We start from the raw sequence: 25,098 nt of genomic DNA, 5'->3' as shown, positions 1-25,098 counted from the left end.
CTCTCTCTCTCTCTCTCTCTCTCTCTCTCTCTCTCTCTCTCTCTCTCAGCGAATATGGCATAGAATTTAATATCAATTATTGAGGCTCCTTTAGTATGAGGCAAAGTCTCTTACAATGCCGGACTCTGAAGCATATTCTTAACTTCCTATGGAATTGATGTTTCCCTCTCAGGCTTGAAGTTTGCTCTGTAACACTGATGCATGGGAAATCTTGTGATGATGAAACCCATAGCCAAGGATGGCCATCTCTTCCTGGTCCTGTCAAGTCTTGTTTTCTTATGGACAAAATAGAACACAAGCCTCCTCTTATAAGGGAAGTTGGACAATTTCCAGTCCCCTACTTCTGGACTCTTTTCTCTGGCTCAGTGGCACCCACTCCTACCTCCTCAGGGGGCTCACTCAGGGAAAGAGGGCAGGTTCACCTTTCTATCCTGCAAAGCCAAGCAGTGAGCTGGGCAAGAGCAGGGAAGGAAGGAAGGGGATGGAGAGGAAAGAGAGAGTTTTTAAAGTTTGCATTTGTTGCTGGCTTTTGTCTTATGCATGGCTGCCCATCATATTTTGAATAATATTTTCTCTAAGTCCATGTTAGGAGTAGATGTTGAAGATGACATCTCACATTTCTCAGCTCCTATAGAGATGTGGGTCTTCCATTCAGTGCCCTGTAGGTGAGACATCACAGATCCACAAGAAGAGATGCGCTGTGGGCTCTGCGGCCAGCAGAGGCAGCCACAGAGCAGAGTGGCTTCGCGGATGCTCCTGTTACTGGTTAGAGAACTGACTTCATTAGTAGTTGCAGGAGGGTCTGGCAGACTCTGGCTACAGGGGCCACTGCAGTGTTTCTTTATCTACCTCATTTCTCTTCGATGGCTTTGGCTGCTTTCCTGGAAAATCAGTCTTTAACTTGTTTCTTTGGTCCTATCACTGATGTATGTGTTTCCTACCTTGTTCCCACCCCAGATTTGTTTCATCATTGAAGTATAATTTACATGCAATATGTCCTCCCACGTTGGCGTGTAATCTGCACATCGTAACAGATGTTTCCAGCTTCGTTCTCACAGGCATGCTGCATCATGCTCCTCATCTCAGATCGCCCTGGACGTTTAGTTCTCTGTCCCACTCAACAGACACCACAGCCCCAGTTTAGCACCCGGCACCACTGTGTAAAAGTATCTTTTATTTGCCTGGAATAATTGTCCTCTAGGAGGCTTACTGCCTCTGCTAACCGAGGCCTAGTCTTGGAAGCTTCTAGACTCTATAATCTAATCGAGGGCTGAGCATTTTCAGTCTCTGAGACTGACTTCTGAATAACCTCACCCTTTCTAGCTCTGTCTGAATTCTGGCTGGCTAGTTCAGTTCAACTCTTCTGGCATAAACTCCTCTCCAAGTTGACTCCTTCACACACTGGCTTCTCTCAGCTTCTGACTGAATTGCTCTGCTTGTCCTCAACCTAAGCCTTGAAATCTGTTGTAATCTTCTGGTTCCTTTTTGTTCTCTGGCTTGTTCTGTCTTCACCTGCAGCCTGTCTCTGTAAAACTGTCCAGGTAAAACTGCCTCCTCCCTGGCTCTCTCTGCACTGCTCTCTTAACTGTGACTCAACTGACCAAACAGAACTCACTTCTGAGCGCTGGGATTAAAGGCATGTATCAACACCACACCTAGACCTAAGCTTTTCTGAACTTGGAACTTGCTCTGTAGAACCTAGCCTTGAGGTCTATTTGCTTCTGTATCCTGGGATTAAAGGCATGTTTGTATTCCAGACAGAGTAGCCATGTTACTGGATTAAAATTCCTATATACCATTGATTTTTTAAAATTTCTATCTATCTATCTATCTATCTATCTATCTATCTATCTATCTATCTATCTATCTATCTATTTTACTTTTTCATAATACAGTTTTCTAAAACTGGAGGCATGCAGTTTATCATTTATATCTGGATTGTTTTGCTTTGTATAATGCCTTTAGGATGTACCCATTTGCTTATGTCAGTAATTTGTTCTTATTTTGTTGCCGGCCATGAGTAGTGCTCACATGCTGACTGGTCATCACAATCAATCTTAATTGCCAACTTGATTGGCTTGTGAGGTGCTTGGTGGACGTTCTCAGGGGCATGACTATGAGAGTGTTCCCAGAGATGACTGGGGCTCGAGGGCTCTGCCGTATGTAATGGTATTTTAATTAAAGAATAGATTCAAAATTGTAGTAGCCTTTTGGGAAGGGGTGGAACTGTGGACAATGGCAGATTGTTGAGGGTGTGCCTTTGAAGGGTGGATCTCGGCTCTCACACACCCTTCCGCTTTTGTCCCCTGCTTCAGAGTGAACTTTACATTCTTGGTAAAGGCTTCGCTTATATGATGATTAGCCAGCCTCTGTGTTTTGCTAGCTTAATTTTTCTTATATTTTCTCAGGGAATTTTATGTCTGTGTTCAAGAGAAATGTTACCCTGTAACCACATGCTATTTTCTTTATTCGATTTTGGAATTAGGGGACAGCGTCAGGAGAATTTTTTTCTGGAAGTTTGTATACAGTTGGTGTTCTTTTTAATTAATTCCTGAGTTTACCATGGAAGCCTTTTGAGCTGGTGTCCTCTTGATGGGAGGGGTTTGAAATATGAATTAAGTTGTTTCCTTAGTTATTTATATCTTTTTATGGTTAGCTTTGATAATTTGTGTTTCAAGCTACCAAATATATTAATACACAGATATTAATAATTTCTTTTGTCATTTAATATTCATGGAATCTGTAATTATGTCTCTTTAATATCAACTTGAGTAATTTTGTCTTCTTTTATTCTTATCACTCTAGATCAAGATTTATCAGTTTTATTGATCTTGGAAAACTATTGATTTATTTATTCTGGATTTTCTGTTTTTATTTCTTTGAACTCTGTTGTCTTTATGTTTTCTTCTCTTTGGTTGTATTTGCTTTAATTTCCTTTTCTTTTGCTAGTGGCTTAAGGAAGAAGCTTAACTTGATAGTTATGGATCATTTTTCTTTTCTAATAATATCAAGGTACATTAACTTGGGAGCTTAAGTAATACTTTGGTTGCTGCCTCCAAGTTTTGATGATGTATTTTTTGTTGTATTTGATGTTGTCTATTGATATATATTCAAGTAATACTATTTGGAATTTTTCCTTAGTGTCATCTTTGACCTATAAACTGTACAGAAATTTTAACAAATATTTGATGATTGCTCTGGACTTTGTTCTGTTAATTTGAATTCTAGTCTAATTCACATTTTTTTGTTTTTGTTTGTTTGTTTCGTTGATTGGTTTTTCAAGACAGGGTTTCTCTGTATAGCCCTGGCTGTCCTGGAACTCAGTCTATAGACCAGGCTGGCCTTGAACTCAGAAATCTGCCTGCCTCTGCCTCCCAAGTGCTGGGATTAAAGGCATGCGCCACCACCGACCAGCTTCTAATTCATATATTTACATGGTATTCTTCTAAATGTGCTAAAGCTTATTTTACACACACCAGAAAATGGTACATCTGGGTGAGTATTCCAACTCCCAGGGAAAGTATTATGTAGACTTCGTTGTTAGATGGAGTAGTGTAAATTTTTACATTCAGGTAATTGATATCAAGACTTCTGTATTTTTTACTGCTGATTGTCTATTCTATGAATTAACGATGGGAAAGTCTTGCAATCTTAAACAGCATTTCATTTTTATATTTCATTTCTACCAGGTTGTGCTTCTTGTCCTTGGTAGCACTCTTTAGGAGTGAAGAGAGCTGTGTGTGTGTGTACCATGTACAGGCCTGTTATGAATTATTGATGAGTTCTTCTTGTTTGTCATTTAACATCCCTTTTTACCTTTGTCTTAGTGACCTAGCTTTTGAGAGGCCAAACCTACTCCATCTTGGAACCAGCTTCCATCTTAAAAGAAAAAAAAAGCCTGAGAATTTGACCTACACTGAACCCAAGCTGCACCCAAGTACCAAGAGGACCCCATGGCTTGTTCTTGGCCCATACCCTGTAGTTACTGCCTAGCAACAGTTAATCAAAGATTAGTCTGATGGTTTGAGATGCGCTTTCAGACCATTTGTGATTGTTCATGGTCTCGCTTCAGCCCACCTATTGGCTCACAGTAGTCATTCTATTAGATGCTTGCCAGGCTGGATACTCCCTCACTTGCTCCCATTTTCCTATAAAACTCTGTCCCAGTGAGGGTTCAGTCTGCTTCACCAGACCATCCTGTGGGCTGGCAGTGAATAAGCCCAAACTCGAGTTTATAATAAAGAGACCTAATGTGATTACATCAGAGGCAGCTCCTTGGTGGCCTTGGGTTCACGAAGAGTGCTTCCTGGCACCTCGTTCTGTCCTGTCACATACTGATGCTTTTTCAGGTTCCTGCCAACAGGGAAGGTGATGTTGGGTTTGCTAGACAATTATACTTGGTATGCCTCTTTTTCTCTCTGGTGTTAGAGACTGAGTTAGACCTGAATATGCCAGGCAAGGTCTATCACAGACCCTCACCTCTAGCCAACATTTGGTGCATCTTTAGATAAGACCCAGCTCATAAAAGCTGTCAAACCTGTAGATTACTCTTTTCTTTTTTTTTTTTTTTTTTTTTTGGATCAAGTTTTGATGCCTGGCACAATTAAAGTTACCCAGGATGCGAGTGAGAGCTCTTGCCTAAACTCTTGTGACTGACATGTAAGAAGTTACATCCTGTTTTCTAAGAAGGGAATTTGAGTATGGGATAGTTAACATACTCCTTACAACTCTGCAAAGCTTGACTCTGCTTTTCTGCCTTGTTGCTTTAAAGTTAATTATGACCACACACTTCATGTTAGGTTTAAATAATGATACAAATGCGAATGACCACAGGAGTCAGGCAGCCATATGGGTGACTGGAGTGCTGTTCTATGGAGAGACAGGAAGTGTTGGGGCTTGCTGTGTCTAAAGCTTCAGCTCTTGTGAATTGCCATGTCAGACACAGAGGCCCCGTGCTACTAGTTCTTCAAGATTAATTTGGTAATCTAGACCTGTTTTATTAAGTTATAAATAATTCAAAGTTATTAAAAAACCCCAGTGAGTCATGTAATATTGGTGAAACCAAATACGTATATAAATGATATTGCTGGCCTGTGGTACTGTGGTGGCTAGGTTTTCTATCGTTACTTTTAGGCACTGCTCTGCATCTGTCTTACCAGACTAAAGTCATGCTGAAAGGGAATTTCCAAATGGAACAGAATGCCTCAACTCATAGCCAGATATGACCTCAGGAGAGGGTGACTGTGATGTGACATTTGAAGAGGATTCTGAAGTTTATGGTGAAGTATTAGGAGATATTGCTGAGTAACTGTTACCCAGGACATATGTGTCGTGGTGTGAGCGCAGATGCACATACTCTGACAGGTGACCAAGAGGAGTGGTCACCTACAGAGCTCCGTATGCTTTTGTCTTGTTGTTCAGTACAGGTGCTGAAGTCCTCCTGTATCTCTGCCTCGGCTCTCTGCCCTTCATAATTACACCACAGGAAGTACTTTCTTTGTTCAGGTCCCTTGCTGTTCTGTTTGCCTTGGAGTAAGCTTGTGGTTATAGAGGTGAAGTCAGTGGGAAGGCACTAAAACAAGTATCATGGCATTAAAACACAATGCCATGCGACAGTCTATATAGTAAATGTTTGTTGCTTCTGCAAGAGAATCAGGACAGGAAATTGTATGATAGCTGCTTCTGTATACCAACAATAAAATGTATTGTGTGAATGGGCTTAAAGTGGAGATTTGGCAATGATCCCATACATTAATTAATGAAGGTAACCAAGATAAACTAGACCCACCTGCATTCATAAAAGCTGCCAGCCACGTACCATTTACTATTAGTGTTTATGGCCAAAATTTAATTTAATTACAATGATTACAAACGTATTTCAGGTCATATAGCATTTTTTAAAAAAAGATCTTATAATAAGTCTACAAATAATTACATCAATTTAAATTTAATTAAAATACAGAGAGAAAGTAATTTTTTTAAAAAATCTCATTATCAAAGAATTGTATTTCCTCAGTTATCCTCAGAAAATCTAGAAGTTTAATGTGTAGAAATGTATTTCACTCTAATAGAACTGTACCCTGTTGTATATGTAACTGACAACACTTGTGAGTTCATGTGTGAATGCTGTGAGCTAATGAGCATTCTTTGATTGTGACTGCTAGTATAACATTTGAACAAAAGGATGATGTCGGTCTCCCAAAGTGCCACAAACACAGGCCCCATTTGCTTCACTGACTGTGTTCTTCAGTGTTGTTCACGAGGGTTGACCAAAGAGGACCTGAGTTCCTCTGACATCTGACAATGCTCCATTTTGAAATCTGAGTGGAGTTGCTTGGGCTAGTACCCCTTTTGAACTTCCACCATTCCACTGTTCAGCAATGATGGGTTTTCTGGAAGACTTCATGTCAAGTGCATGGCAGGTGGCTGTAAGATGCCCTTGGTCTGTTCTCTTGGTTGTGGATGGTCCTTCAGGACTTTTCAGGATTCTTCTCTGGCAGCTTTCATTTTGTATGAATTGTACCTCTTGACCTGACAGATTTTTGATCCTAAGAGTTTTGCTTTAAATCTTAGGAAAATGAGTCTTTAGACTTTCAAAAGAGGAAGGAAAACTTTAACTTTGATTTTTAACTCCTCAGAGGGAACATGGCTATCTACTTTATTCCTTTCTTATTTAATTGCTGAGTCATTCAGAATTCATGAGGCAACTTCCGTTTGGGGGTTGAAAGTACTAAGAAAAGATTGAACTCTGCAAAATGCTACCAATTCAGCTCTTGAATTATGCATTTTACATGTAAATATTGCAAATTGTAGGATGTTGTAAGTGAATTTTTAGTCTAATATTTAGCATTAAAGTTTAAATCCTTGCCTAGAATTTTAAACATGAAAATACACTTTAAAAGAAAATTGGATTTTCTGTTGATGTTTTACAGGTAAGGTAAAAATTAGGTACTTAAAATGTGAACCACTCACTTGTTCGTTACCTTACACTGTCTAAGATTTTCTTTCTTTAGAAAAATTCTGTATGCTGCACTGACCATGCTAAAGAGTCCTGGGATACAATCACAACACAGCAACATTTTTTACCTTCCACACCCTTTGCATCTTCTCAAGAGCAAGATTTTTTAAAGAAACTTTAAAGGAAAAGTTGGAAAAGATGAAAAACTAAATAAAGCAGGTTATACAACTTCTCTGATTATTTCAGATAAAAATTAATGAAAAAAAATCTCAGCTCATCTCCAAGTGTTCATGCTGTTGTGCCAGATGGATTGTCAGGCAGGTGTTTCCTGAGAGGCCGAGGCTCTCCACAACTTCCCTTCCAATCAGGAAGCTCTCCTGAGCAGAACTTGAGATGACACTGCATCAGCTCACATATGTTTTCACTTTTAAGCCTTTGCTCAGATACATTTAGAGCAGTGGTTCTCAACCTTCCCAATGCTGTGATAACTCTTTAGTACAGTTCCTCATGTTATGGTGACCCCTATCCATGAAATTATTTTGTTACTACTTCATAACTGTAACTTTGCTACTCTTATGAATCATAATGTAAATATCAGAGAAGCGGGATATCTGAGACGCAACCCCTGTGAAAGGGATCTTTGACCCCCCAAAGGAGGCATGACCCACAGGTTGAGAACTGCTGATTTAGGGTATGTAGACCCTTTCTGGGATAAGAATGGTATGGGTCCTTTCGTTTACCACAAATATAATTTTAAAAATTATCTTCATAAGGCCTGTCTGTGTGTGCTTTTCCCCCAGATTAACGTATTTCTCCATGTAGGCCATCTTCTTTGTAAAGATGTTTGTGGCAATGGAGAGTGTCTTTGAAAATCCTGTCGCATAGAGAATTCTAGTAAACAAATTGTGCTGGCTAATTTTATATCAACTTGACACAGGCTAGCATCATGTTAGCGGAAGAGATCCCAATTGAGACGTGTCTCCTTAACACTGGGCCACAGGCAAGCCTGTAGAGCATTTTCTTAATTAGTGCTTGATGTGGGACGGGTTTGAGCATTGTGGGTGGGGTCATCCATGAGCTTGTAGTCCTGAGTTGTTCTATTAGAAAGCAGCCTGAGCAAAGTCATGTGAACAAGCTCGTAAAGAGCATTCCTACATGGCCTCTGTAAGTTCTTGCCTCCAAGTTCCTGCCCTGTTTGAGTTCCTGTCCTGACTCTTCCAGTGATGGACTACGGCCTAGAATTGTAAGCCTAATAAACCCTTTCCTCTCCAACTTGCCTTTGGTCATAGTGGTTAGTGGTTCATCACAGCAATAGTAATCCAAACTAAGTCAAAGAATATCATCCCTTTTCTGTGAACTGTTTCTATGTTGAGGCAGAGCAGGACAGATGAATTGAGTTTTCATTGCTCAGTATCAATTCGGTTTGTAACAAACTATCCCCTACAGTTGACATTATTGCCATTAGATGTTTTCTAGGGTACAATCTGTGGAAGATTTGGCATAGGAGAAAACACACTGTTATATTGAAAGTTAGAAGGCACAGCTCCTGGTTTTGAGACATTTTACTTTGGGTAATTGTATTTTCATGTGGCAATTGCGCCGGGCGGTGGGTGGCGCACACCTTTAATCCCAGCACTTGGGAGGCAGAGGCAGGCGGATTTCTGAGTTCGAGGCCAGCCTGGTCTACAGAGTGAGTTCCAGGACAGCCAGGACTACACAGAGAAACCCTGTCTCGAAAAAACAAAACAAAACAAAACAAAACAAAACAAAACAAAAAAAAGAGGTGAACTCATGTGGCAATTGAAGACATTGGATTAAATGACTGTAACAATGTGTTTATCTAGTTCCTAGCATGTGTCTCCATAGACCTGATAGCACATGAGTGAGTCTATGTTAAACAATCACACTATTGAAAACACTACCTGTGTGGGTAGTATTTATGCTGGTATGATGAGTAAGTCTTGACTTCAGCCAAGAGGTCAGAGGAAGGGAGACTTTGGGAAAATACAACACTTTAAGTTAGTGAGGGTGAGTACGTTCATAAGAGTTCGAATTTACTGCAAAGTATAGGCAGATGACAGGGGACTGAGCAGAGGTCCCCATTCAAGAAGCCAAGAGTTTAGCTGATAAGACTGAGCATGCTAGGTCATGGTTTGGAGGATGATTAGAAAAGTAGAGGAGTTAGGATTTCCAACTGACTTGCTTGTTCAGCTTTGTGCTGTTTGAGCCATTCCCTGCCACAAGGAGCACCGGAAGGGAGTCAGGCACTGCTGAGTTCTACCAAACCTTTAAAAAAGGGTTAAGATTAATGTCTCTTTAACTTTTCTATAAAACATAAAGGAAAAGAACCCTATTAACCTTATTCTATGAAGTCAGAATTATCTTGATACCAAAACCTGGTAAAGTTAAAACAACAACAACAACAACAACAAAAATCTACAAACTAATTTCCTTGATAAACACAGATGCAATTTTTTTTCAAGAAAATTTTGGCAAACTGAATTAAAGAACATATTAAGAAGATCATATTCCATGACCAAGTTGGTTTTGTTACATGTTGGTTCAATTATGCAAACCAATGTATAGAATTCACATATAAATAAACCTAAGGACAGAAATTACATGATCATCTCCAATCTATGCAAAATGTATTCCATAAAGTTTAATATCCCTTCATGATAAAAGTTTTGAGGAAATAAGAAGGAACATATCTCAATACAATAAGGGCTATGTAAAACAAATCACTATACATTATATTAAATGGGTGGAAAAACCATATTTTCTCTAAAATCTGGAATGAGATAGTTGCCCATATTCTTGCTCATAGTGTTTAAAACCTTAGCCATCGTAACAAGGGAAGAGAAAGAAACAAACAGAGATCCAGATAGGAAATGAAGACATCAAATTGTCTTTCCTTGCAGATGACATAATTCTAACTTGAATGGTATCAAATACTCTACCACAAAACTCTGACATCTGACAAACATTCCCAGCAAAGTAGTCAGATACAAAATCAGCATCCAAACACCAGCAGCTTTTCTCTATGCAACGGTAACAACTTTCCTAGGAAAGGAAGAAGCTCATTCTCAATCGCTTCAAAGTGAACACCTAGGAATAAATCCAACCAAGGAGGGGAACGAACTCTACAACCTCTGAAGAAAGAAATTGAAGGACACAGGAAAAGGTAGATGTGCCTCCCTTGCTCACAGATTTACAGAATTAATATTTTGAAAATGGCTGTATTGCTAAAAACAATCTACAGATTCAATGCAATTTCTACCTAAACTTGAATGACTTCTTTTCATAGAACTAGAAAAAAATAATCCTAAAGTTCATAGGAACCATGAACAGCCAAGGCAATACTTAACAGAAAGAGCAGCACTGGAAGCATCATAATATTTAATCTCGAATTATGTTACAGAGTCAGAATAACAGAAATGGCATTGGAATGGCACAAAGTCAGACAATTGACCAGGGGAATAGAATAGAGGGCCCAGAGAAAAACCTATACAACTAGAGCTGCCTGATTTCTAACAAAGACAACAGACACATGACAGAAAAGACAGCAAAGAGGCTATTAACAAATGTGAACAAACGGTGTTGGGGCAACTGAATTTTCCACATGTAGAAGAACCAGAAGCGACTGTTACCTCTCACCTTGTACTAAAAGCTATTCAAAGCAGACCAAAGGCCAAATGTAAGGCCTGGAACTTTGCAACTGCTAGAGGAAAAGTTAGGGAAAACACTTTAGCATACATGCTCAGGCAAGGACTTTGTGAAAAAAACAAATCCAATACTACAGAAATAATCCAGAGAATTGACAAATAGGATTATATTAAACTACAAAGCTTTTTGTGTAGCAAAAATATGAGCAACCAGAGAGAAGAGACAACCTAAAGGAGATTCTGAACCTGTGGGTTGCAACCCCTTTAGGGGGGGAAATCAAATTACCTTTTTTTTTTTACTGTCCCATATCAGATATCCTACATATAACATATTTACATTACAATTCATAACTAGCAAAATTATGAAGTATCAAGAAAATAATTTGATAGTTGGGGGTCACCATAACGTGAGGAACTGTATTAAAGGGTCACACATTAGGAAGGTTGAGAACCAGTGGGCCAAAAATTGGGAGAAAAACCTTTGCCAAGTGCACACCAGATGGGAGGTGAATACCCAGAGCATGTGAATAAATGCAAAGTCTGTTTGTGCAGTTTGAATTGCTAGACAACGAAGGAGTGGGGAGGGGGTGGGATCTCACACTAAGCTCAGCTGGTTTTTTTTTCTCTGCCTTGCTTGTCTGAGGTTCAGCTGACTTTAAAAATGGCTGTTAGTAAGGCTGGAAAGGATTCTGTAAAGGTCAGGACTAAGATGATTTCCACCTGTCATGATCTGGCTCACAGGTCATGTTTTGTGACACTTGAAATCTAGGTCAATCACATTTGTGGGATCAAATGCTGCAGAGACCTGTGCAGCCGCCCCCGTGTGGTCCACTGAAGCTCAGCAGGAAACATCAGAAATCTTAAAATGTGTTACTGCACATCACTTACAACTTGGTTTACACGGAGATGAAGAGCTGGACTCTCATCGGTGTAACACATCATCCCACTCCCACAGGTCTCTACTGGGAGGAAAGGACAACAGAAGACTGTGGAAGGGTGGCCGTGTGTGGTCTATTTTAAAGACTTCCTTTTAGTTTCTAAAATTTGTATGCAGGTATATGCATGTGAGTGAAGGTGCCCGTGGAGGCCAGAAAGAGGGTGCCTGACCCCTGGAGGTGGAGTCACAGGCAGCTATGAGCTCTTTGACAATGGGTGCTGGGACCTAAACCGGCATCCTCTGCAAGAGTGGTACTTGCTCTTAATGGCTGAGGCACCCCTCCAGCCACAGGACTCTAAATATTCTTAAACACTGGTCAGTGCCGGCAATCTCAGTGGACTATATATCTGTGACAAAGTTTGTGCAAAAGGGGAGAAGAAAGAATAGAAACAACCCAGAAAGACAAAATTAATCCCCACAGGTTTGTGTCTTTGTACTTTTGGTTGAGCAAATTAGAAGCTTAATTAGCTTTTCAGTCAAACAAATTTCCATGTTTGAGTCTTAACCATATTTAAGCATTTCTGTAGCTTTGAAGAAAGGTATTGATTCTGAGGCAGTGGTTTTGATTGAGTCAAATGTTTTTGGTGTTGTTTTTAAAACGGTGTGGAGTTTGTGATGTGGAAATTAGAGTAACACACATTTGGTTTTGTGCAGTCATTATGTTCACTCTGGTGGATAAACTCAACAGAGCTCATTTACCCCTCCCAAACTAAGCAAGCAAGGGAACAAAAGCCAACCAAACAGCAGTCAAAAGTCCTGAATACACATAGAATTCGCCAATGAAAATCAATCAACCAATTAATCAATCTACCAGTAGGCTAAGAATTGAATAAACTGTTCCAAAAATAATAGATACACAGGCTGAAAAAATGCTTGAAAAAGCTCCTTGGCCACCAGGGAAATGCAAATTAAAATTGCCTTGAGGAAAAAAAAATGACAGCAAATGCCGTTAGGAATATGGGAAAGAGGAGTCCTTGTACACTGCAGCAGAGGATGTAACCTTGTGTCGCTGCTAATGGAATCAGCATGGAGGTTTCCCCAAAGCCATGAATGCAACCACTGTATATCCCAGCTCTACTACTCTAGGGTGTGTGCTCAAAACTAATTTTAAGTCTGCATCCTTCGGAGATACTTGCACACCGGTCTATAGCTGCACTTTGCACAGTAGCCAGGAAGGGCAAGCAGCCTAGATGTCTATCAGTAGATGAATGGAGGAAGAAAATATGATAGCTGATAAGTTATTTCTCCCCATCACCACTGCAGTCACTGATGCGAGGCTGCCACCGCCATCACCGGGCCATGCGTGCACAGGAGGGAGGGGGCGGGGGCGTGGCTAGGCAGCACCTGGAGCCTTGTGTGTTGCACCTCTGTGCAGGTCAGATCAGTGGCTTAGTTGGGACAGTTGATGAATCTGTGTTGTGGTGAAAGGAGGGGAAGGGGTGAGGGTGGTGTTCCCCAAAAATATTGGACTTAGGAAGTTCAGTCCAATTTGGATAAATACTTGTTTTATGTACAGTAGCATTTATTCTCCCAGGCTTTGCCAGAGATCCTGAGACGATGAAAATAGCTTCCCATTTGATAATTTGGGGTCTAGCTGACCATATAGGGGTAGTAATCTCAGATCAAATGTCTTTGTATTAAAGGTTCCCCCAAAACAAAGATATGGAGCTAACTCTGGAGCACCCATGGCTCAACAGAGGAAGCCCAGAGGGTCCTGGACCAGGACGGTGAGGCAGGAGGTGGGGATGGGTACTCATGGAGTCCAAGGAAATGATGCTTCCCAGTGGGGAAGGATAAGGGGAAAGGAATGGTCCCCCACATTGCCAGGAATGACCCTGGGCCACCAGCTCGGGACTCAACTTCTCCCAGGTTTCAGTACTGATGAGTTATTTCTCCGTCAGATTAGATTATATTAAACACAGGTTTATTGGGAAACTGCTGTTTATTGGGTGAGTTTACTGGCCCCAAGGACTGAGGCCAGGAGAGTCCATGAGAAGGGGGAGAGAGGGGAGGGGGAAGAGAAAGTGAGAAAGAACACATAGAGAGAAGAGAGGGAGGAGAGAGAGGAGGAGGGGAGACAGAGAAAGAGAAGGGGAGGGAAGGAGAGGGGGGGGGGGGGGAGAGAGAGAGAGAGAGAGAGAGGGAGAGAGAGAATGTGAGAGAGAATATGAGAGAGAATATGAGAGAGAGGATATGAGAGAGAGAGAATATGAGAGAGAATATGAGAGAATATGAGAGAGGAGAGAGAATATGAGAGAGAGAATATGAGAGAGAGAGAATATGAGAGAGAGAGAGAATATGAGAGAGAGAGAGAGAGAGAGAGAGAGAGAGAGAGAGAGAGAGAATATGAGAGAGAATATGAGAGAGAATATGAGAGAGAATATGAGAGAGAAGACCAAAGTGTCTGGATTATATGGGGGGGAGCCTCTGGGGGAAGGGGAGCCCGGCCCTTGGGCTGAAAAGTTCAGGGTTGGGAGCAGTGTATGCCAAGTAGGGACAGAGGGAGAATGGGAGACCCTGGAGGCCAGGTCTACTGTGGTATGTAAAATATACACCTGACTCCCTTGTCCCAAGGTCTGAAACCAAACATATACATTGGAATTTTATTCAACTACAAAGAAAAATGATACCATGACATTCACAGGAAAATGGATGGAATCAGAAACCAGAATGTTAAAAGGAAATAAGGTAGACTCAGATAAATACTGCATACTATCTCCTACTTAAACTTAAAATGATACACATGGGTGTACCTGTAGGTATTTGTGTGCACGTATGCATGCATATGTGTGTGTTTGAGTGTGCACATCATACAGTTCCACCTCAAAGGTGATTATGGGAGGGGAAGTAAGAGGTAATAGAACACACATGCCACCAAAGAAAGCATGGGACAGAGAGGTAGCCACCTATGGGGAAAGGCTGGGCTAGCCAGAGCAGGTCATGGCACACAGGGGAGGGAAGTCAGGGGGTAGGGAGGAGGAGGCAGGGGAGCAGCCAGAGTGGGTCAAGGTAAGTGGGGAGGGAAGGGGTGGTGGAGGGATGAGAACAAAGTATAATGACACCTGTATGGAAATGCCATAATAAAACATAATACTTTGTATACCAGCCTAAAAAGGAATAAAAGTTTTAAAAAGAAAGGAGCCTGGAATGGGAGGGATGACTTTGGTCACAGACACTGCCGTGAAATGCCTTAGGTTTATCAAGCAGGTGTGTCTACGTGATGAACTTAGTAAGATTTGCATTTGGAGGCCACTCTTGTATAAATGAGGATCCAATTCAAGACTGCATACAATTCTGCGGGGAAGGTGTGGTGATCAGGAAGTCCTTGAGGATTACAAACACTTGAAGCCAGGGAGTGAAACTGTAACAAGACCATGAAACACTCCAGAAAGCAGAGGGATGGGGCCCTCAGTCTCCTCCTTGAAGTTGAGGGGAAGTGGACTTCAGCAGCAAGCCTGCTCACCTCTGGTAGATGACCTTGAGGGTACAAGAGAGATCACAAAGACTGTGTAGCCCCAAGTTTCTGGGAAGCTGGAGGAGTTACTTTTAGAAGTGGCTGGGTAGGAGTGGATCAAAGACTCAGGGAGAGAGTAGTCAGTAGAGAGCCTGAATAGACTGTTCTTCAACAAGAGTCACATATAGAATCTGATCCTGTGGGGTGGCAGAATGCCTTGCAGGGAGGGAGGGACTGTTTTGAAATAGTATACTGAGAGTGTTTCACTGCTGCATGGGAGTTGCAGAGCTTGGAGGCCTTGAAGCTCTGAGGGACTGCAGTCTGCCGCTTGGTTACTAAGGGGACCAAAGGAATGGGATTCAGAGCTCACTTGGTAGGAGGTAGGGAGGCCCCAGATAAACTTCTCTAACAGGAGAGGGGCAGGTGAGGCAGGCGGAGCTGAGTCCTAGGTTTACAGTGAGGAGACTGAGGGGGTTTCATCTAATGGTTTTACGTAAAAGTCCATTATTGTTCTAAATTCTGTGGTTGCGTAATGCAGTGATCATAAACATTTGAGACATTGTAGTGTATATTTTCTATAGAGAAAGTGCCTGGTTCAAATCCAGAGTGTACATTTTCTAACCTTATGGTTATGTGTCCTTTAAACAGTTTTTATTTCTTCTCTGGGCCTCTATTTCCCCTTTCTGGGGGAACAAATTTTATTAGAATAAGCAGCTCCCATCAAGGGGATGGAAAGGGCCTCAAAGTGGGGGAGTCCTATCTTGGGTCTTTATAGAAGTAAGCAAATGCATGCATATAGTATCCACTGTAGGTTTGGGCGGTCAGTGGGCTTCTTTGCTTAGCCAGCAAGGATAGTCATGGTGGTACTGAGCACCCGTCCTACCCTGTGGTGAGAGGATGGCAGCATAAGCCTTTTGTGCAGATGAAGCACCAAGTTTCAGGGATTATGTGACTTGTTTGGTACTCTACAGATGATGAGAATCAAGAGCCAGATTTCCAAACAGACCTGTACAGCTTTCCCTGCTCCTCGGCAAGTTCCGGGAGCTGTCTTGACTGTTTCTTCTGTAGCTCTGCCAACATGGGAGATTGAAGAATAGATCATGTGAAAATGTAAATACAGTATAAGTGCCTCAGAGGCTTTCTCTGGCTAGCAGGCTTCTCTTCCCTGCCCCATCCTGCCCCACCCCTGCCCCACCTCTCCCTTCTGCACTCCCTATTTGGGCAATTTCTCTTTCTAACTTTCACTGATTTTTTTAAAATTTGTGTTAAAATGAAATGAGTTGAGCTTGAAGTTAGCATATTTGAGGATGGATGATGAACCTTGCCTTGCACAGGTAGAGTGGTGTGTGCTTCTCCTCTGTATTGGGCAGTCTGAAGAGTGCAGTGCTGGAGCTTCTTGGCTACTGCTGTTTTGTTTTGTGAGAAAGGGTCTTGTCCAGGCTGTCCTGAATCCACAGTCCTCTTGCTTTAGGGACTCTGGGATTATAGGACTTTGTTGTCACGCTCAGCTCCATTCTCTGCCCCTCCTTTCATCCTCCCTTCCTTTCTGTCCATGCAGAGTATCATTGCAGCTTAAACTGGCCTGAGTCTTCAACTCCTCTGTCCTGGAGAGCTGTGCACCACTCTGCCCACACTCAGCCCTTGACCCTGTCAGTCTGTGATGTGGCATTTATGAGTCAGGTCATCGTAATATGGACGTTTCTCGCCGCCTGTCTGTCCTGAGTTAACTGAATATTCACTACCTTCAGCTTGTCCCATCTTTTCTCTTGTCTAACTGCTTCCCCTGTGATTGTCTAACTTAAGGACTTTCCATGCTCCTATCCAGTGCTTTACACTCAGTCACAGGTGGCTTACTCTATGAAAATATAACCCCCGAGAACATAACCAGACTTTGTGAAGGGCATACAGTTCTGTGGAGGGAAGGTGTTACCCATGCTTTAACTTAGGGAGGAAGGATTAAGATAACATCATTGCCAAATTAAACAGAATGTTACCTTGAACTTAATGTACTCTTCATGATGTAGAAGAACCTTCTTGAGGGTCTCTGTGACCTGTTTAGTCTGCATTTGTTTTCACTGTTCTACCATGCATGGGGGTGGGGCTGGCTTTCTTGGTAGAAAAAGAACCTTTGTTTTGACTTCCAGAAAGTCAGTTCTGATGAGTCCCTGCTTTTGTGTTTTTATTTTACACCATTATTGAAGCATAATTTCCATTCCACAAATTCACTCCTTCAAAGTCCAACATGCGTTGATTTCTACTAAATGTATATAGAGGTGTACAAACCATAACAATCTACAAATTCCAAGAAAGCCTCTTGAACTTGGCTACACTGTCCCTTGCTCCTCTCCTTCTGGCCCCCACAGCCTGGAGGCTGCTTCAGGTCTCTTTAGAGCTGCAATTTCTGTACTTTTCTGTACATATGGACTGATATGCTAGGCGTATTTTAGTTTTTGTTTTCTGGTTGTAACATTTATTGACAGTTCTGTATTTCTGAACTTTGTTCCACTGTATGCAGAACTACTCCTTGTTTGTATATTCACTAGATTTTGGACACCTCTTTTATTTATGTTTGGTGGCATATATGAAAAATATTGCTTTCAATATTTATGGACATGTATTCGTATAATAGATATTTCCACTTTCTTGGGTTAGAGTTCTAAGATATGGAATTAAGTTATCATATGTTTATGTTATACTTATTATAGTTCTATAACTATAATATATGACTATGATGTATAGTTATAACTATAATGTATAACTATTTTCCAAGGTGCCTGTTTCGTCTTTATATTCTTACTAGCAATACATGAGCCTCCCTTCTCTCTAAGTCCTAACGAGCACTCAGTATGGTTTTGATGGTAGCCATTGCAGTAGAAGTGCAGTGGTATTGTGGCTTAGATATTGACATAGTGTTCTATGTATTCTAGTGCGGTTGAGAGACACCACAACTGTAGAACTCTAATGAAAGAAAGCATTTAACTGGGGGTATGTTTACAGTTTCAGGCAGCCAGTTCTATTATCATCATGGCTTAGGAATATGGTGGCATTGCTTGGTGCTAAAACAACAGCTGATCTGAAAGAAGAGAGGAGGAGGAGGGACAGGGGAGACTGGGTCTTTTAAAGCCTCAAAGCCCACCCCCAGTGACACACTTCCTCCAACAAGTCCACACCTACTCAAACAAGGCCATACCTCCTGACTCTTCCCAAATAATACCACTCCTTTGGTGACTAAGAAGCCAAATATATGAATCTATGGGTCTATTCTTATGGAAACCATAGTATATATCCATTTAAAATTCGATTATGTTTCACAAATTTTGAGAATTATGAATTCTCAGAGGTTTTTTATATATTTTGCATATAAACCCTTTGTAAAACATATGACTTAAATTTCTCTCATGCTATATTTTGAACTTTATATTTTCTTAAATTGTTAGTAGCAAAAAGATTTTTTAGTATTTTTAGATTTAATTATTATAAACTGTGTGTGTGTGTGTATCTATGTGCATATATGTGCACAGGTGCCGGAAGGGAACAGAAGAAAGTGTTGGATGCCTGGCACTGGAGTTAGAGTCCATTGTGACCAACTTCTACACACATGAGTACTGAGAACCCAATCCAGGTCTTTCCAATGGAGCAGTATGTGTGTTTTGACCATTAAAACCTCTCTCCAATCCCAAGATTTTTAAATTTAATGAGCTGTCTTTACTGGTTTGTTCTCCTTTATGATTCACAGCATTAGTGATACTTCTAAGAGCTCTCTAATTATACCAAAGTAACTTGACATTTTCTCCTATGCTGTTTGTAGAGGTATAGGTTCCTTTGATTTATATATCATTGCCATATTATTCCAGCACCATTTGGTGGTGAGGAGAAACCCTTTGGTTCTTTTGTTTTGTTTGCACCTTGTTGAGAAGTGTCTGGCCATGAATGCCAGGTCCCCCCAGTCCTGTGCTATTTGTTTATAAGTCACTTCTTAAACTAACTCTAATTACCTTGATTGTTACAGCTTTGTAGACTTTTGAAACCAGATAGGATGAACATTGTTTTAAGAAAATTGTTTGTTTTTATTTTATGCAGATGAGTGTGTTGCCTACATGTATGAACTCTGTGTATCTTCCTATTTATTTGATCTGATTACTTCTTTCACTGATGTTTTATGTGTGGTTTTGAGCATGTATGTATTTGCAGTATGTGTGTGCAGTGCCTGCAGAGATCAGAAGAGAATGTGGGACCTCCTGGAACTGGAGTTAGCAGAGGTTGTGAGACACTATGTGGGAGCTAAGAATCAGTCCTGGCTTTTCTGCAGAGCAGCCAATGCTTTTAACTGCTAAGCCATCTCTCCAGTCATTAATGACTTGTTTTAATTATTATTTTTTGATTCTTTGTGATTCTTTTCTCTCTGTGTGTGTTAAAATTAATTCCTTTCCATCTACTTAAAATGCCTCGTGGTATTTTGATTGTGTGTATTCTGAATTTTATCAATTTTGGGAGAATTAATTAATTGACCTTTTATTAACCTTGAATCTACTGGCTCATGAACACCATATATCTCTCATTTATTTGATCTCATTACTTCTTTCATTCATGTTTTGTATGTGGTTTTTAGCGTAAAGACGTGCACATATGTTGTTAAACTCCTAGATAAGCACTAAGTTTTGTGGTGTGCTACTGTAATGATGCTTTAAAAATTCAATTCATGTCATGTCTTTTTTCAGGATTTATCCACTTCTGCTCAAACTGACATAGAATATTGAATTTGTTCAAATACTGGGTTATTGCCTAATAAAAGAGAATATATGGTCCCTAACATTTTAAATTCACTTTCCAAGATGTGAAAGTCTAGCCACTTTTCTTCCTTTGGCTCGGCGACTAGTGAGTTGTTCTCCAGTTAGACTATCCTGTCCTGTGTTCAGAGATGCAGGTTGGCTGTGATGTGATACTGTGGTTCTCGCAGAGATACTAGTACAGGACAAACATGGAACCAAATTGTTCCTTCCTCTACAGGTGTTGCAGCATCCCTGGAAGTGTCCGAGAGCCCAGGCAGTGTCCAGGTGGCCCGGGGACAGACAGCAGTCCTACCCTGCGCCTTCTCCACCAGTGCTGCCCTCCTGAACCTCAATGTCATTTGGATGGTCATTCCCCTCTCCAATGCAAACCAGCCCGAACAGGTACTTCTGTTCTGCCTCTAAACTATGGATCCCTGTGGAAGAGATAGGGAGGGAAGCATCATGGTGATGTGTTTGATTTTTAGTATAAGATGACAGGGTCAGTGTGCTCTCCCCTACTGTGTTATTACTAAATATTCTGATAAGGCTGTCCTCCTCTTACAAGGGAAGTCTTCATATTCCCTCTCACTAGCAGGTACTAACGAGCTTTTTCTGAGGGCTTTGTGTTGGACCTTCAGTATTAAAAAGAAAACACTGCTGAGAGACAAGTACTAAGATAGAGAAAGTGAGATCTGTTCTTTCAGGAAGAGATTGGCACTAACTTACGTGGCTTAGAGTGTCCTCTCTAAAGAGAACAATGATAGTAAGAAACCTTTGGCAGCTAGGAGGAGGATATCTTCCATATTGGGTGAAACTTGACCATAGGACCTCAAAGGCCAGTCTCACAGCAACTCACTTCCTCTAACAAGGCCACACCTCCTAATAGCGTTACTTCCCATGGGCCAAGCATATTCAAATCACCACAGCGGGCTTACTCGCCAACTCAGAATCCTATACAAATGAGAGTATGCCACCCAGAGGGACACATGTGAAAATGGAAGCTGCCCCCAGAAATCTCTATCAGTTATAGAAAATAAATTAATAATCTCAGATACCTACTATAAAAATAATGAATTATAGTAAGCATCACAGTTTTATTTACAAAAATGACATTCAAGTTTTTGAAGCTCTTTTTCTATTTTGATATTTACTGTATTTAGTGAAGTAAAATTTCTAGTACAATATTCAATAAAATCTTCTTTAAATTATATTAATTTTTAATCTATTATTTGAAAATTGCATACATTGATATACCGTGTGTCTCCAAACCATGGAACTTTTGCAGTAGACTAAACTTTTGAGATCTTCTGTTGAATTGCACCACTTTAAGCTTCAGTGATGGGGGTTAAAATGTTTTTTGAAAAAAGAACCGATTAAGGTTTCCCATACACGCACAGGAAGAGCCTCAATTTTGGCCCACAGGGAGTGCTTTCTGCTATCTTATATGCTGAGTCTTCTCCCAAGAATAGTTAAGTCTGATAAATAGCAATTGGCAAACACAGTCATAACGGGCCAGCAAAGCTCCTTCCCTTTTACGGTCCCGCTATTTATCCAGTGAGTGATCTGTCATTCTGTGGCCTAATCAGTGGAGAAGAGCAATGCCTTTTGAATTTCATCTTGCAATTAACATTTTCACCGGCAGAAATATTTATGTGTTAATAGTCTGGTAGCGTTAAAGATATTTTCTGATAAACTAAGGAAGGAAAAAAAAAAGATATTCTAACTTCGAGTGTGGGAATTTAGAGTCCTAGGTTGCTCACAGAAGATACAAGAAGTTGCCAGCAACCCTGAGAAATTAAAATTTCCATCCTTTTTCATGGTATATTTGGTTCTGTCTACTAGGTTATATGACAAGGAGGGGCTACTATGGTTTACTGATATATTGTTTCCTTTTTAAGGTCATTCTCTATCAGGGTGGACAGATGTTTGATGGTGCCCTCCGGTTCCACGGGAGGGTAGGATTTACAGGCACCATGCCTGCTACCAATGTCTCCATCTTCATCAATAACACACAGCTGTCAGATACGGGCACCTACCAGTGCTTGGTGAATAACCTTCCAGACAGAGGGGGCAGAAACATTGGGGTCACTGGCCTCACGGTGTTAGGTGAGTGACAGGCAAGTCCCACTACCTTGTATACCACATACAAATCTACTCTGAAGCGTGCTCATTTCATTTAGTGCTCCCTCCCTGAGTCTTAGTTCCTTCCCTGCTTACCTTCTCACTCTCAATGCTCCTCGGCTTCCCTTTGCTTCTTACATTCTCTTCCCACTCTTACGTCTCCAAACACTCTTAAGTTTACTATTTGGTGCTGTTTTCTGACAGTGGTTTAAGGGTGGCAGAAAGATCATTTTTAGGGTCTATAGGGCAGAATCTTCTGTTGAAGTAAAACCCAGTCATGACTAGTTGTGAGCAAGCAGTAGAGCTCTCAGCATGTGTGAGGATAATGTTATTACAGAGCACGTCTGTGACAGGAAGTGGGGTCACCATAGTTCTCAGCTTGCACCTGTGGCTCTGACATAATTTTAACTTTACTCCTGTGTACTCTTAAGAACATCCTTGTTTCTGCAGTAAACCAGATGATCGCCTTCAAAGGAGATCAGCTCTACTTAGGGCCTTGTCCTTTAAGACAAGAAATGAGCAAAGTGGAGATTAAAATTTGGATGTTGCTCAGCATCCTCCCTATCGTACAATGTGGCTAGACTCTGCGGCCACTAAATTATGTCCACTGCAGCTGACTGGTGTCTCATTTCTCATGTCTCAGATGGATTCCTTGTAGAAGTGGCTACCAAATAGATGCTTGTGGTAGAAGGAGTGGATTCAGTGCATTTGGACAAAAGGGGAACTACTCAGAGAAGGCCCTTCCTCTCCTGCTCAGGTCCCAGAATCTACCTCCATAGTCCTGTCTAACCCCCCCTCACCCCATTTTCTGTCTTCCCACTGGGTTACTTGAGGATACTGATGTTGGGAGTTGTAATGGCTTTCCTCTTTAAGGGAGACTAAGCTTTAACCCTTGGTGCCCTGTTGGTCTCCCAGACTTCCAACAATTCAGAAAGCTGAGGAACAGGTTAGAGATTTATCTTCTGAAAATAGAATTCATTACATTGAAGCTGTATAAAGTTCTACATATTATGAGTACCATATGGAATAATAATAGAAATTGATGCTATTCTGATGTTTATATCTGATAGTTGAGCAACTGGCTCCCCACGTCATCCAAGCTTTAAAAAAGTATGTGTGTGGAGGGGGGGGAGGCAGAGGGACAAAACCCTTTTATTTTATAGTTAGTGTCACCTCAGAATAATTATTTCAGGTTTTGCTTCCTGGTAGCATAGTGATATCATTGAATTGAACTAGTCCACAAGGCTTGCTTACCCCCTCACAACAAACAGATCCTTACTCAGATGCTTGCACCCCTCTCCCTTCTTTTGTGTCATTGGGCCTGAAGCAGCTAGGCCAGCTTTCTGCCAGTGAGCTACCTTCCCGGACCCTTGTACCCTCTGGTTACTGAAATCTCCTCTCCTACTTGCTTAGTACCTGGTTGCTCTGCATATCTCTAACTCAGTTTGCACTGCTGGATTCACGTGTTTCTGAAGGAGTGAACTCATTTATTGAGAGAAAAGGCTTTAGGATTAAGAACATCATCACATGTACTTACACTCCAGCGATGTCTGCCTCGATGGCGTGGAGCTCCCTGTGCAGGGTTCTGTTTGTGTGTTCACTCCTGATGTACTTCTCCACTTTGGTCTTGCTTTGGTGATTTTCCTGTTCTTGCTGCATATGTCCTTGTCAGTCTTTAAATGAGTATAAAATGTTTACAATTTTGAAATTTTCCTGCCTTACTGTTGGTTTTCTCTAACTTGAGCCTTTGCAAAGTTGCTGCCCCATAAAGCTGGATTCTCTATAAAGTGGGCCCATCTGCTGTTTGTCAAATATTAGAACACCTCACTAAAGTGGATTTTGTTAGAGGACAGTTGATGGGGTGGATTTCTGCTAGTGAAATGGGGTTGAATGTGTCTTTTTAGGAATGTCTTTAAAGGTGGTGTGTTAACCCAAAGGCTCTTAAGAATCCTTCTTTAGAGGGAGCATTCAAACCAAGGCTCCAAGATATCTTAAAATGTAACCAAAAGCCATGGCTCCTTTTGTAGATTTTCTCCATGCCTATGCCACTTGCAGGCCTAGTGTCTATCCCCATCCTGGGTATTGTGCTTGGTTGTTGCCTGGCTTCTGCCATGAGGCAGTCTCCCAGGTGATGTACAGTCGTTGCCTGCTGTTCCCCAGTAATGAGCATTCCTATCTCACTGGCTCCCAGTAAAAGTGAACTTGTGTTACCCATTCTTCCCATGACAGTCCCCCCTTCTGCTCCACACTGCCAAATCCAAGGATCCCAGGACATCGGCAGCGACGTCATCCTTCTGTGTAGTTCAGAGGAAGGCATCCCTCGACCCACTTACCTTTGGGAGAAGTTAGATAATACGCTCAAGCTACCTCCAACAGCCACTCAGGGTACGTACAGTGCCATGGAACCCATTTGATTAGCACTTGAGGAAAGTAATGACCTTTAATAGTTTGTAAGAGAATGGTTTGTGGAGAACAGAGTGCTTTCAACTCTAAGGTGAATATGACATTTTCTTTCTCTTCCATATATTACTTTAAAGAAATGTATCTAGTACTATGAAAATTTTATTTCCTAAGTGGAGCTTTACAATAGCAGGAATCTTGACACCTCTGTGAACTCACTTTTTGCCCACTTTAGTGTAAGAGAGATCTGCACAGACATAAGAGGATTAAGTCTCTTGTTTCAGCCTCAAGTCTACTTAGTGGAAGAGGATGAAAAAGAACAGGAAAGGGACCCATGACCTAAGATCACACCAGATAGATGAAGATGAGGACCATATATGTCGTGGGTGGTTCTGGATATGCAGTTCTGCTAATTTGTATTTCGTGGTAAAGAAAGTATCTTTAAAAAATGTCAGGTGTTACAAAATAAGATGAGCTGAAGTTATGGGCCTGTGTAAATTCTTGTGTTTCAAGAAAATACAAATCAACATCTTTGAGTGCTGTATCCTATTTAATGTAGATTATTTTCCTCTACTCATTCTTGTGGTAGATTGACAACTCTTTTTTTTTTTAATTATCCAAAAGCTTATATTTTTGGTAATGATCAATAACAAGGTGCCCATACAATCAGAGGTGTAATCCAATTCCCAACCTAGATATACCAATTACCTTTTGCTCCCAGAGACACACAAACATCCTCCTCTATATTCTTGTCTCTCTCCCTCTCCCTCTCCCTCTCCCTCTCCCTCTCCCTC

The 25,098-nt window shown here is 41.1% G+C and overlaps 1 protein-coding gene across 2 annotated transcripts in view; it reads left to right on the top strand.

Moving 5' to 3' along the window:
- The window catches only part of Igsf11 (immunoglobulin superfamily member 11), a 140,023-nt gene that overhangs the window by 96,390 nt on the left and 18,535 nt on the right, over positions 1-25,098 (top strand). For both annotated transcript variants that reach the window (XM_028788170.1, XM_028788169.1), the window contains exons 2-4: positions 20,022-20,185; positions 21,682-21,889; positions 24,134-24,289. In XM_028788170.1, coding sequence (XP_028644003.1) covers positions 20,147-20,185; positions 21,682-21,889; positions 24,134-24,289 — 403 coding nt within the window. In that variant the 5' untranslated portion in view covers positions 20,022-20,146. The remainder of the gene's footprint in view (positions 1-20,021; positions 20,186-21,681; positions 21,890-24,133; positions 24,290-25,098) is intronic.

This window comes from Grammomys surdaster, unplaced genomic scaffold (assembly GCF_004785775.1).
Source record: "Grammomys surdaster isolate TR1022 unplaced genomic scaffold, NIH_TR_1.0 125704, whole genome shotgun sequence".
Classification (NCBI taxonomy): domain Eukaryota; kingdom Metazoa; phylum Chordata; class Mammalia; order Rodentia; family Muridae; genus Grammomys; species Grammomys surdaster.
This window is presented reverse-complemented; position numbering and strand designations above follow the sequence as displayed.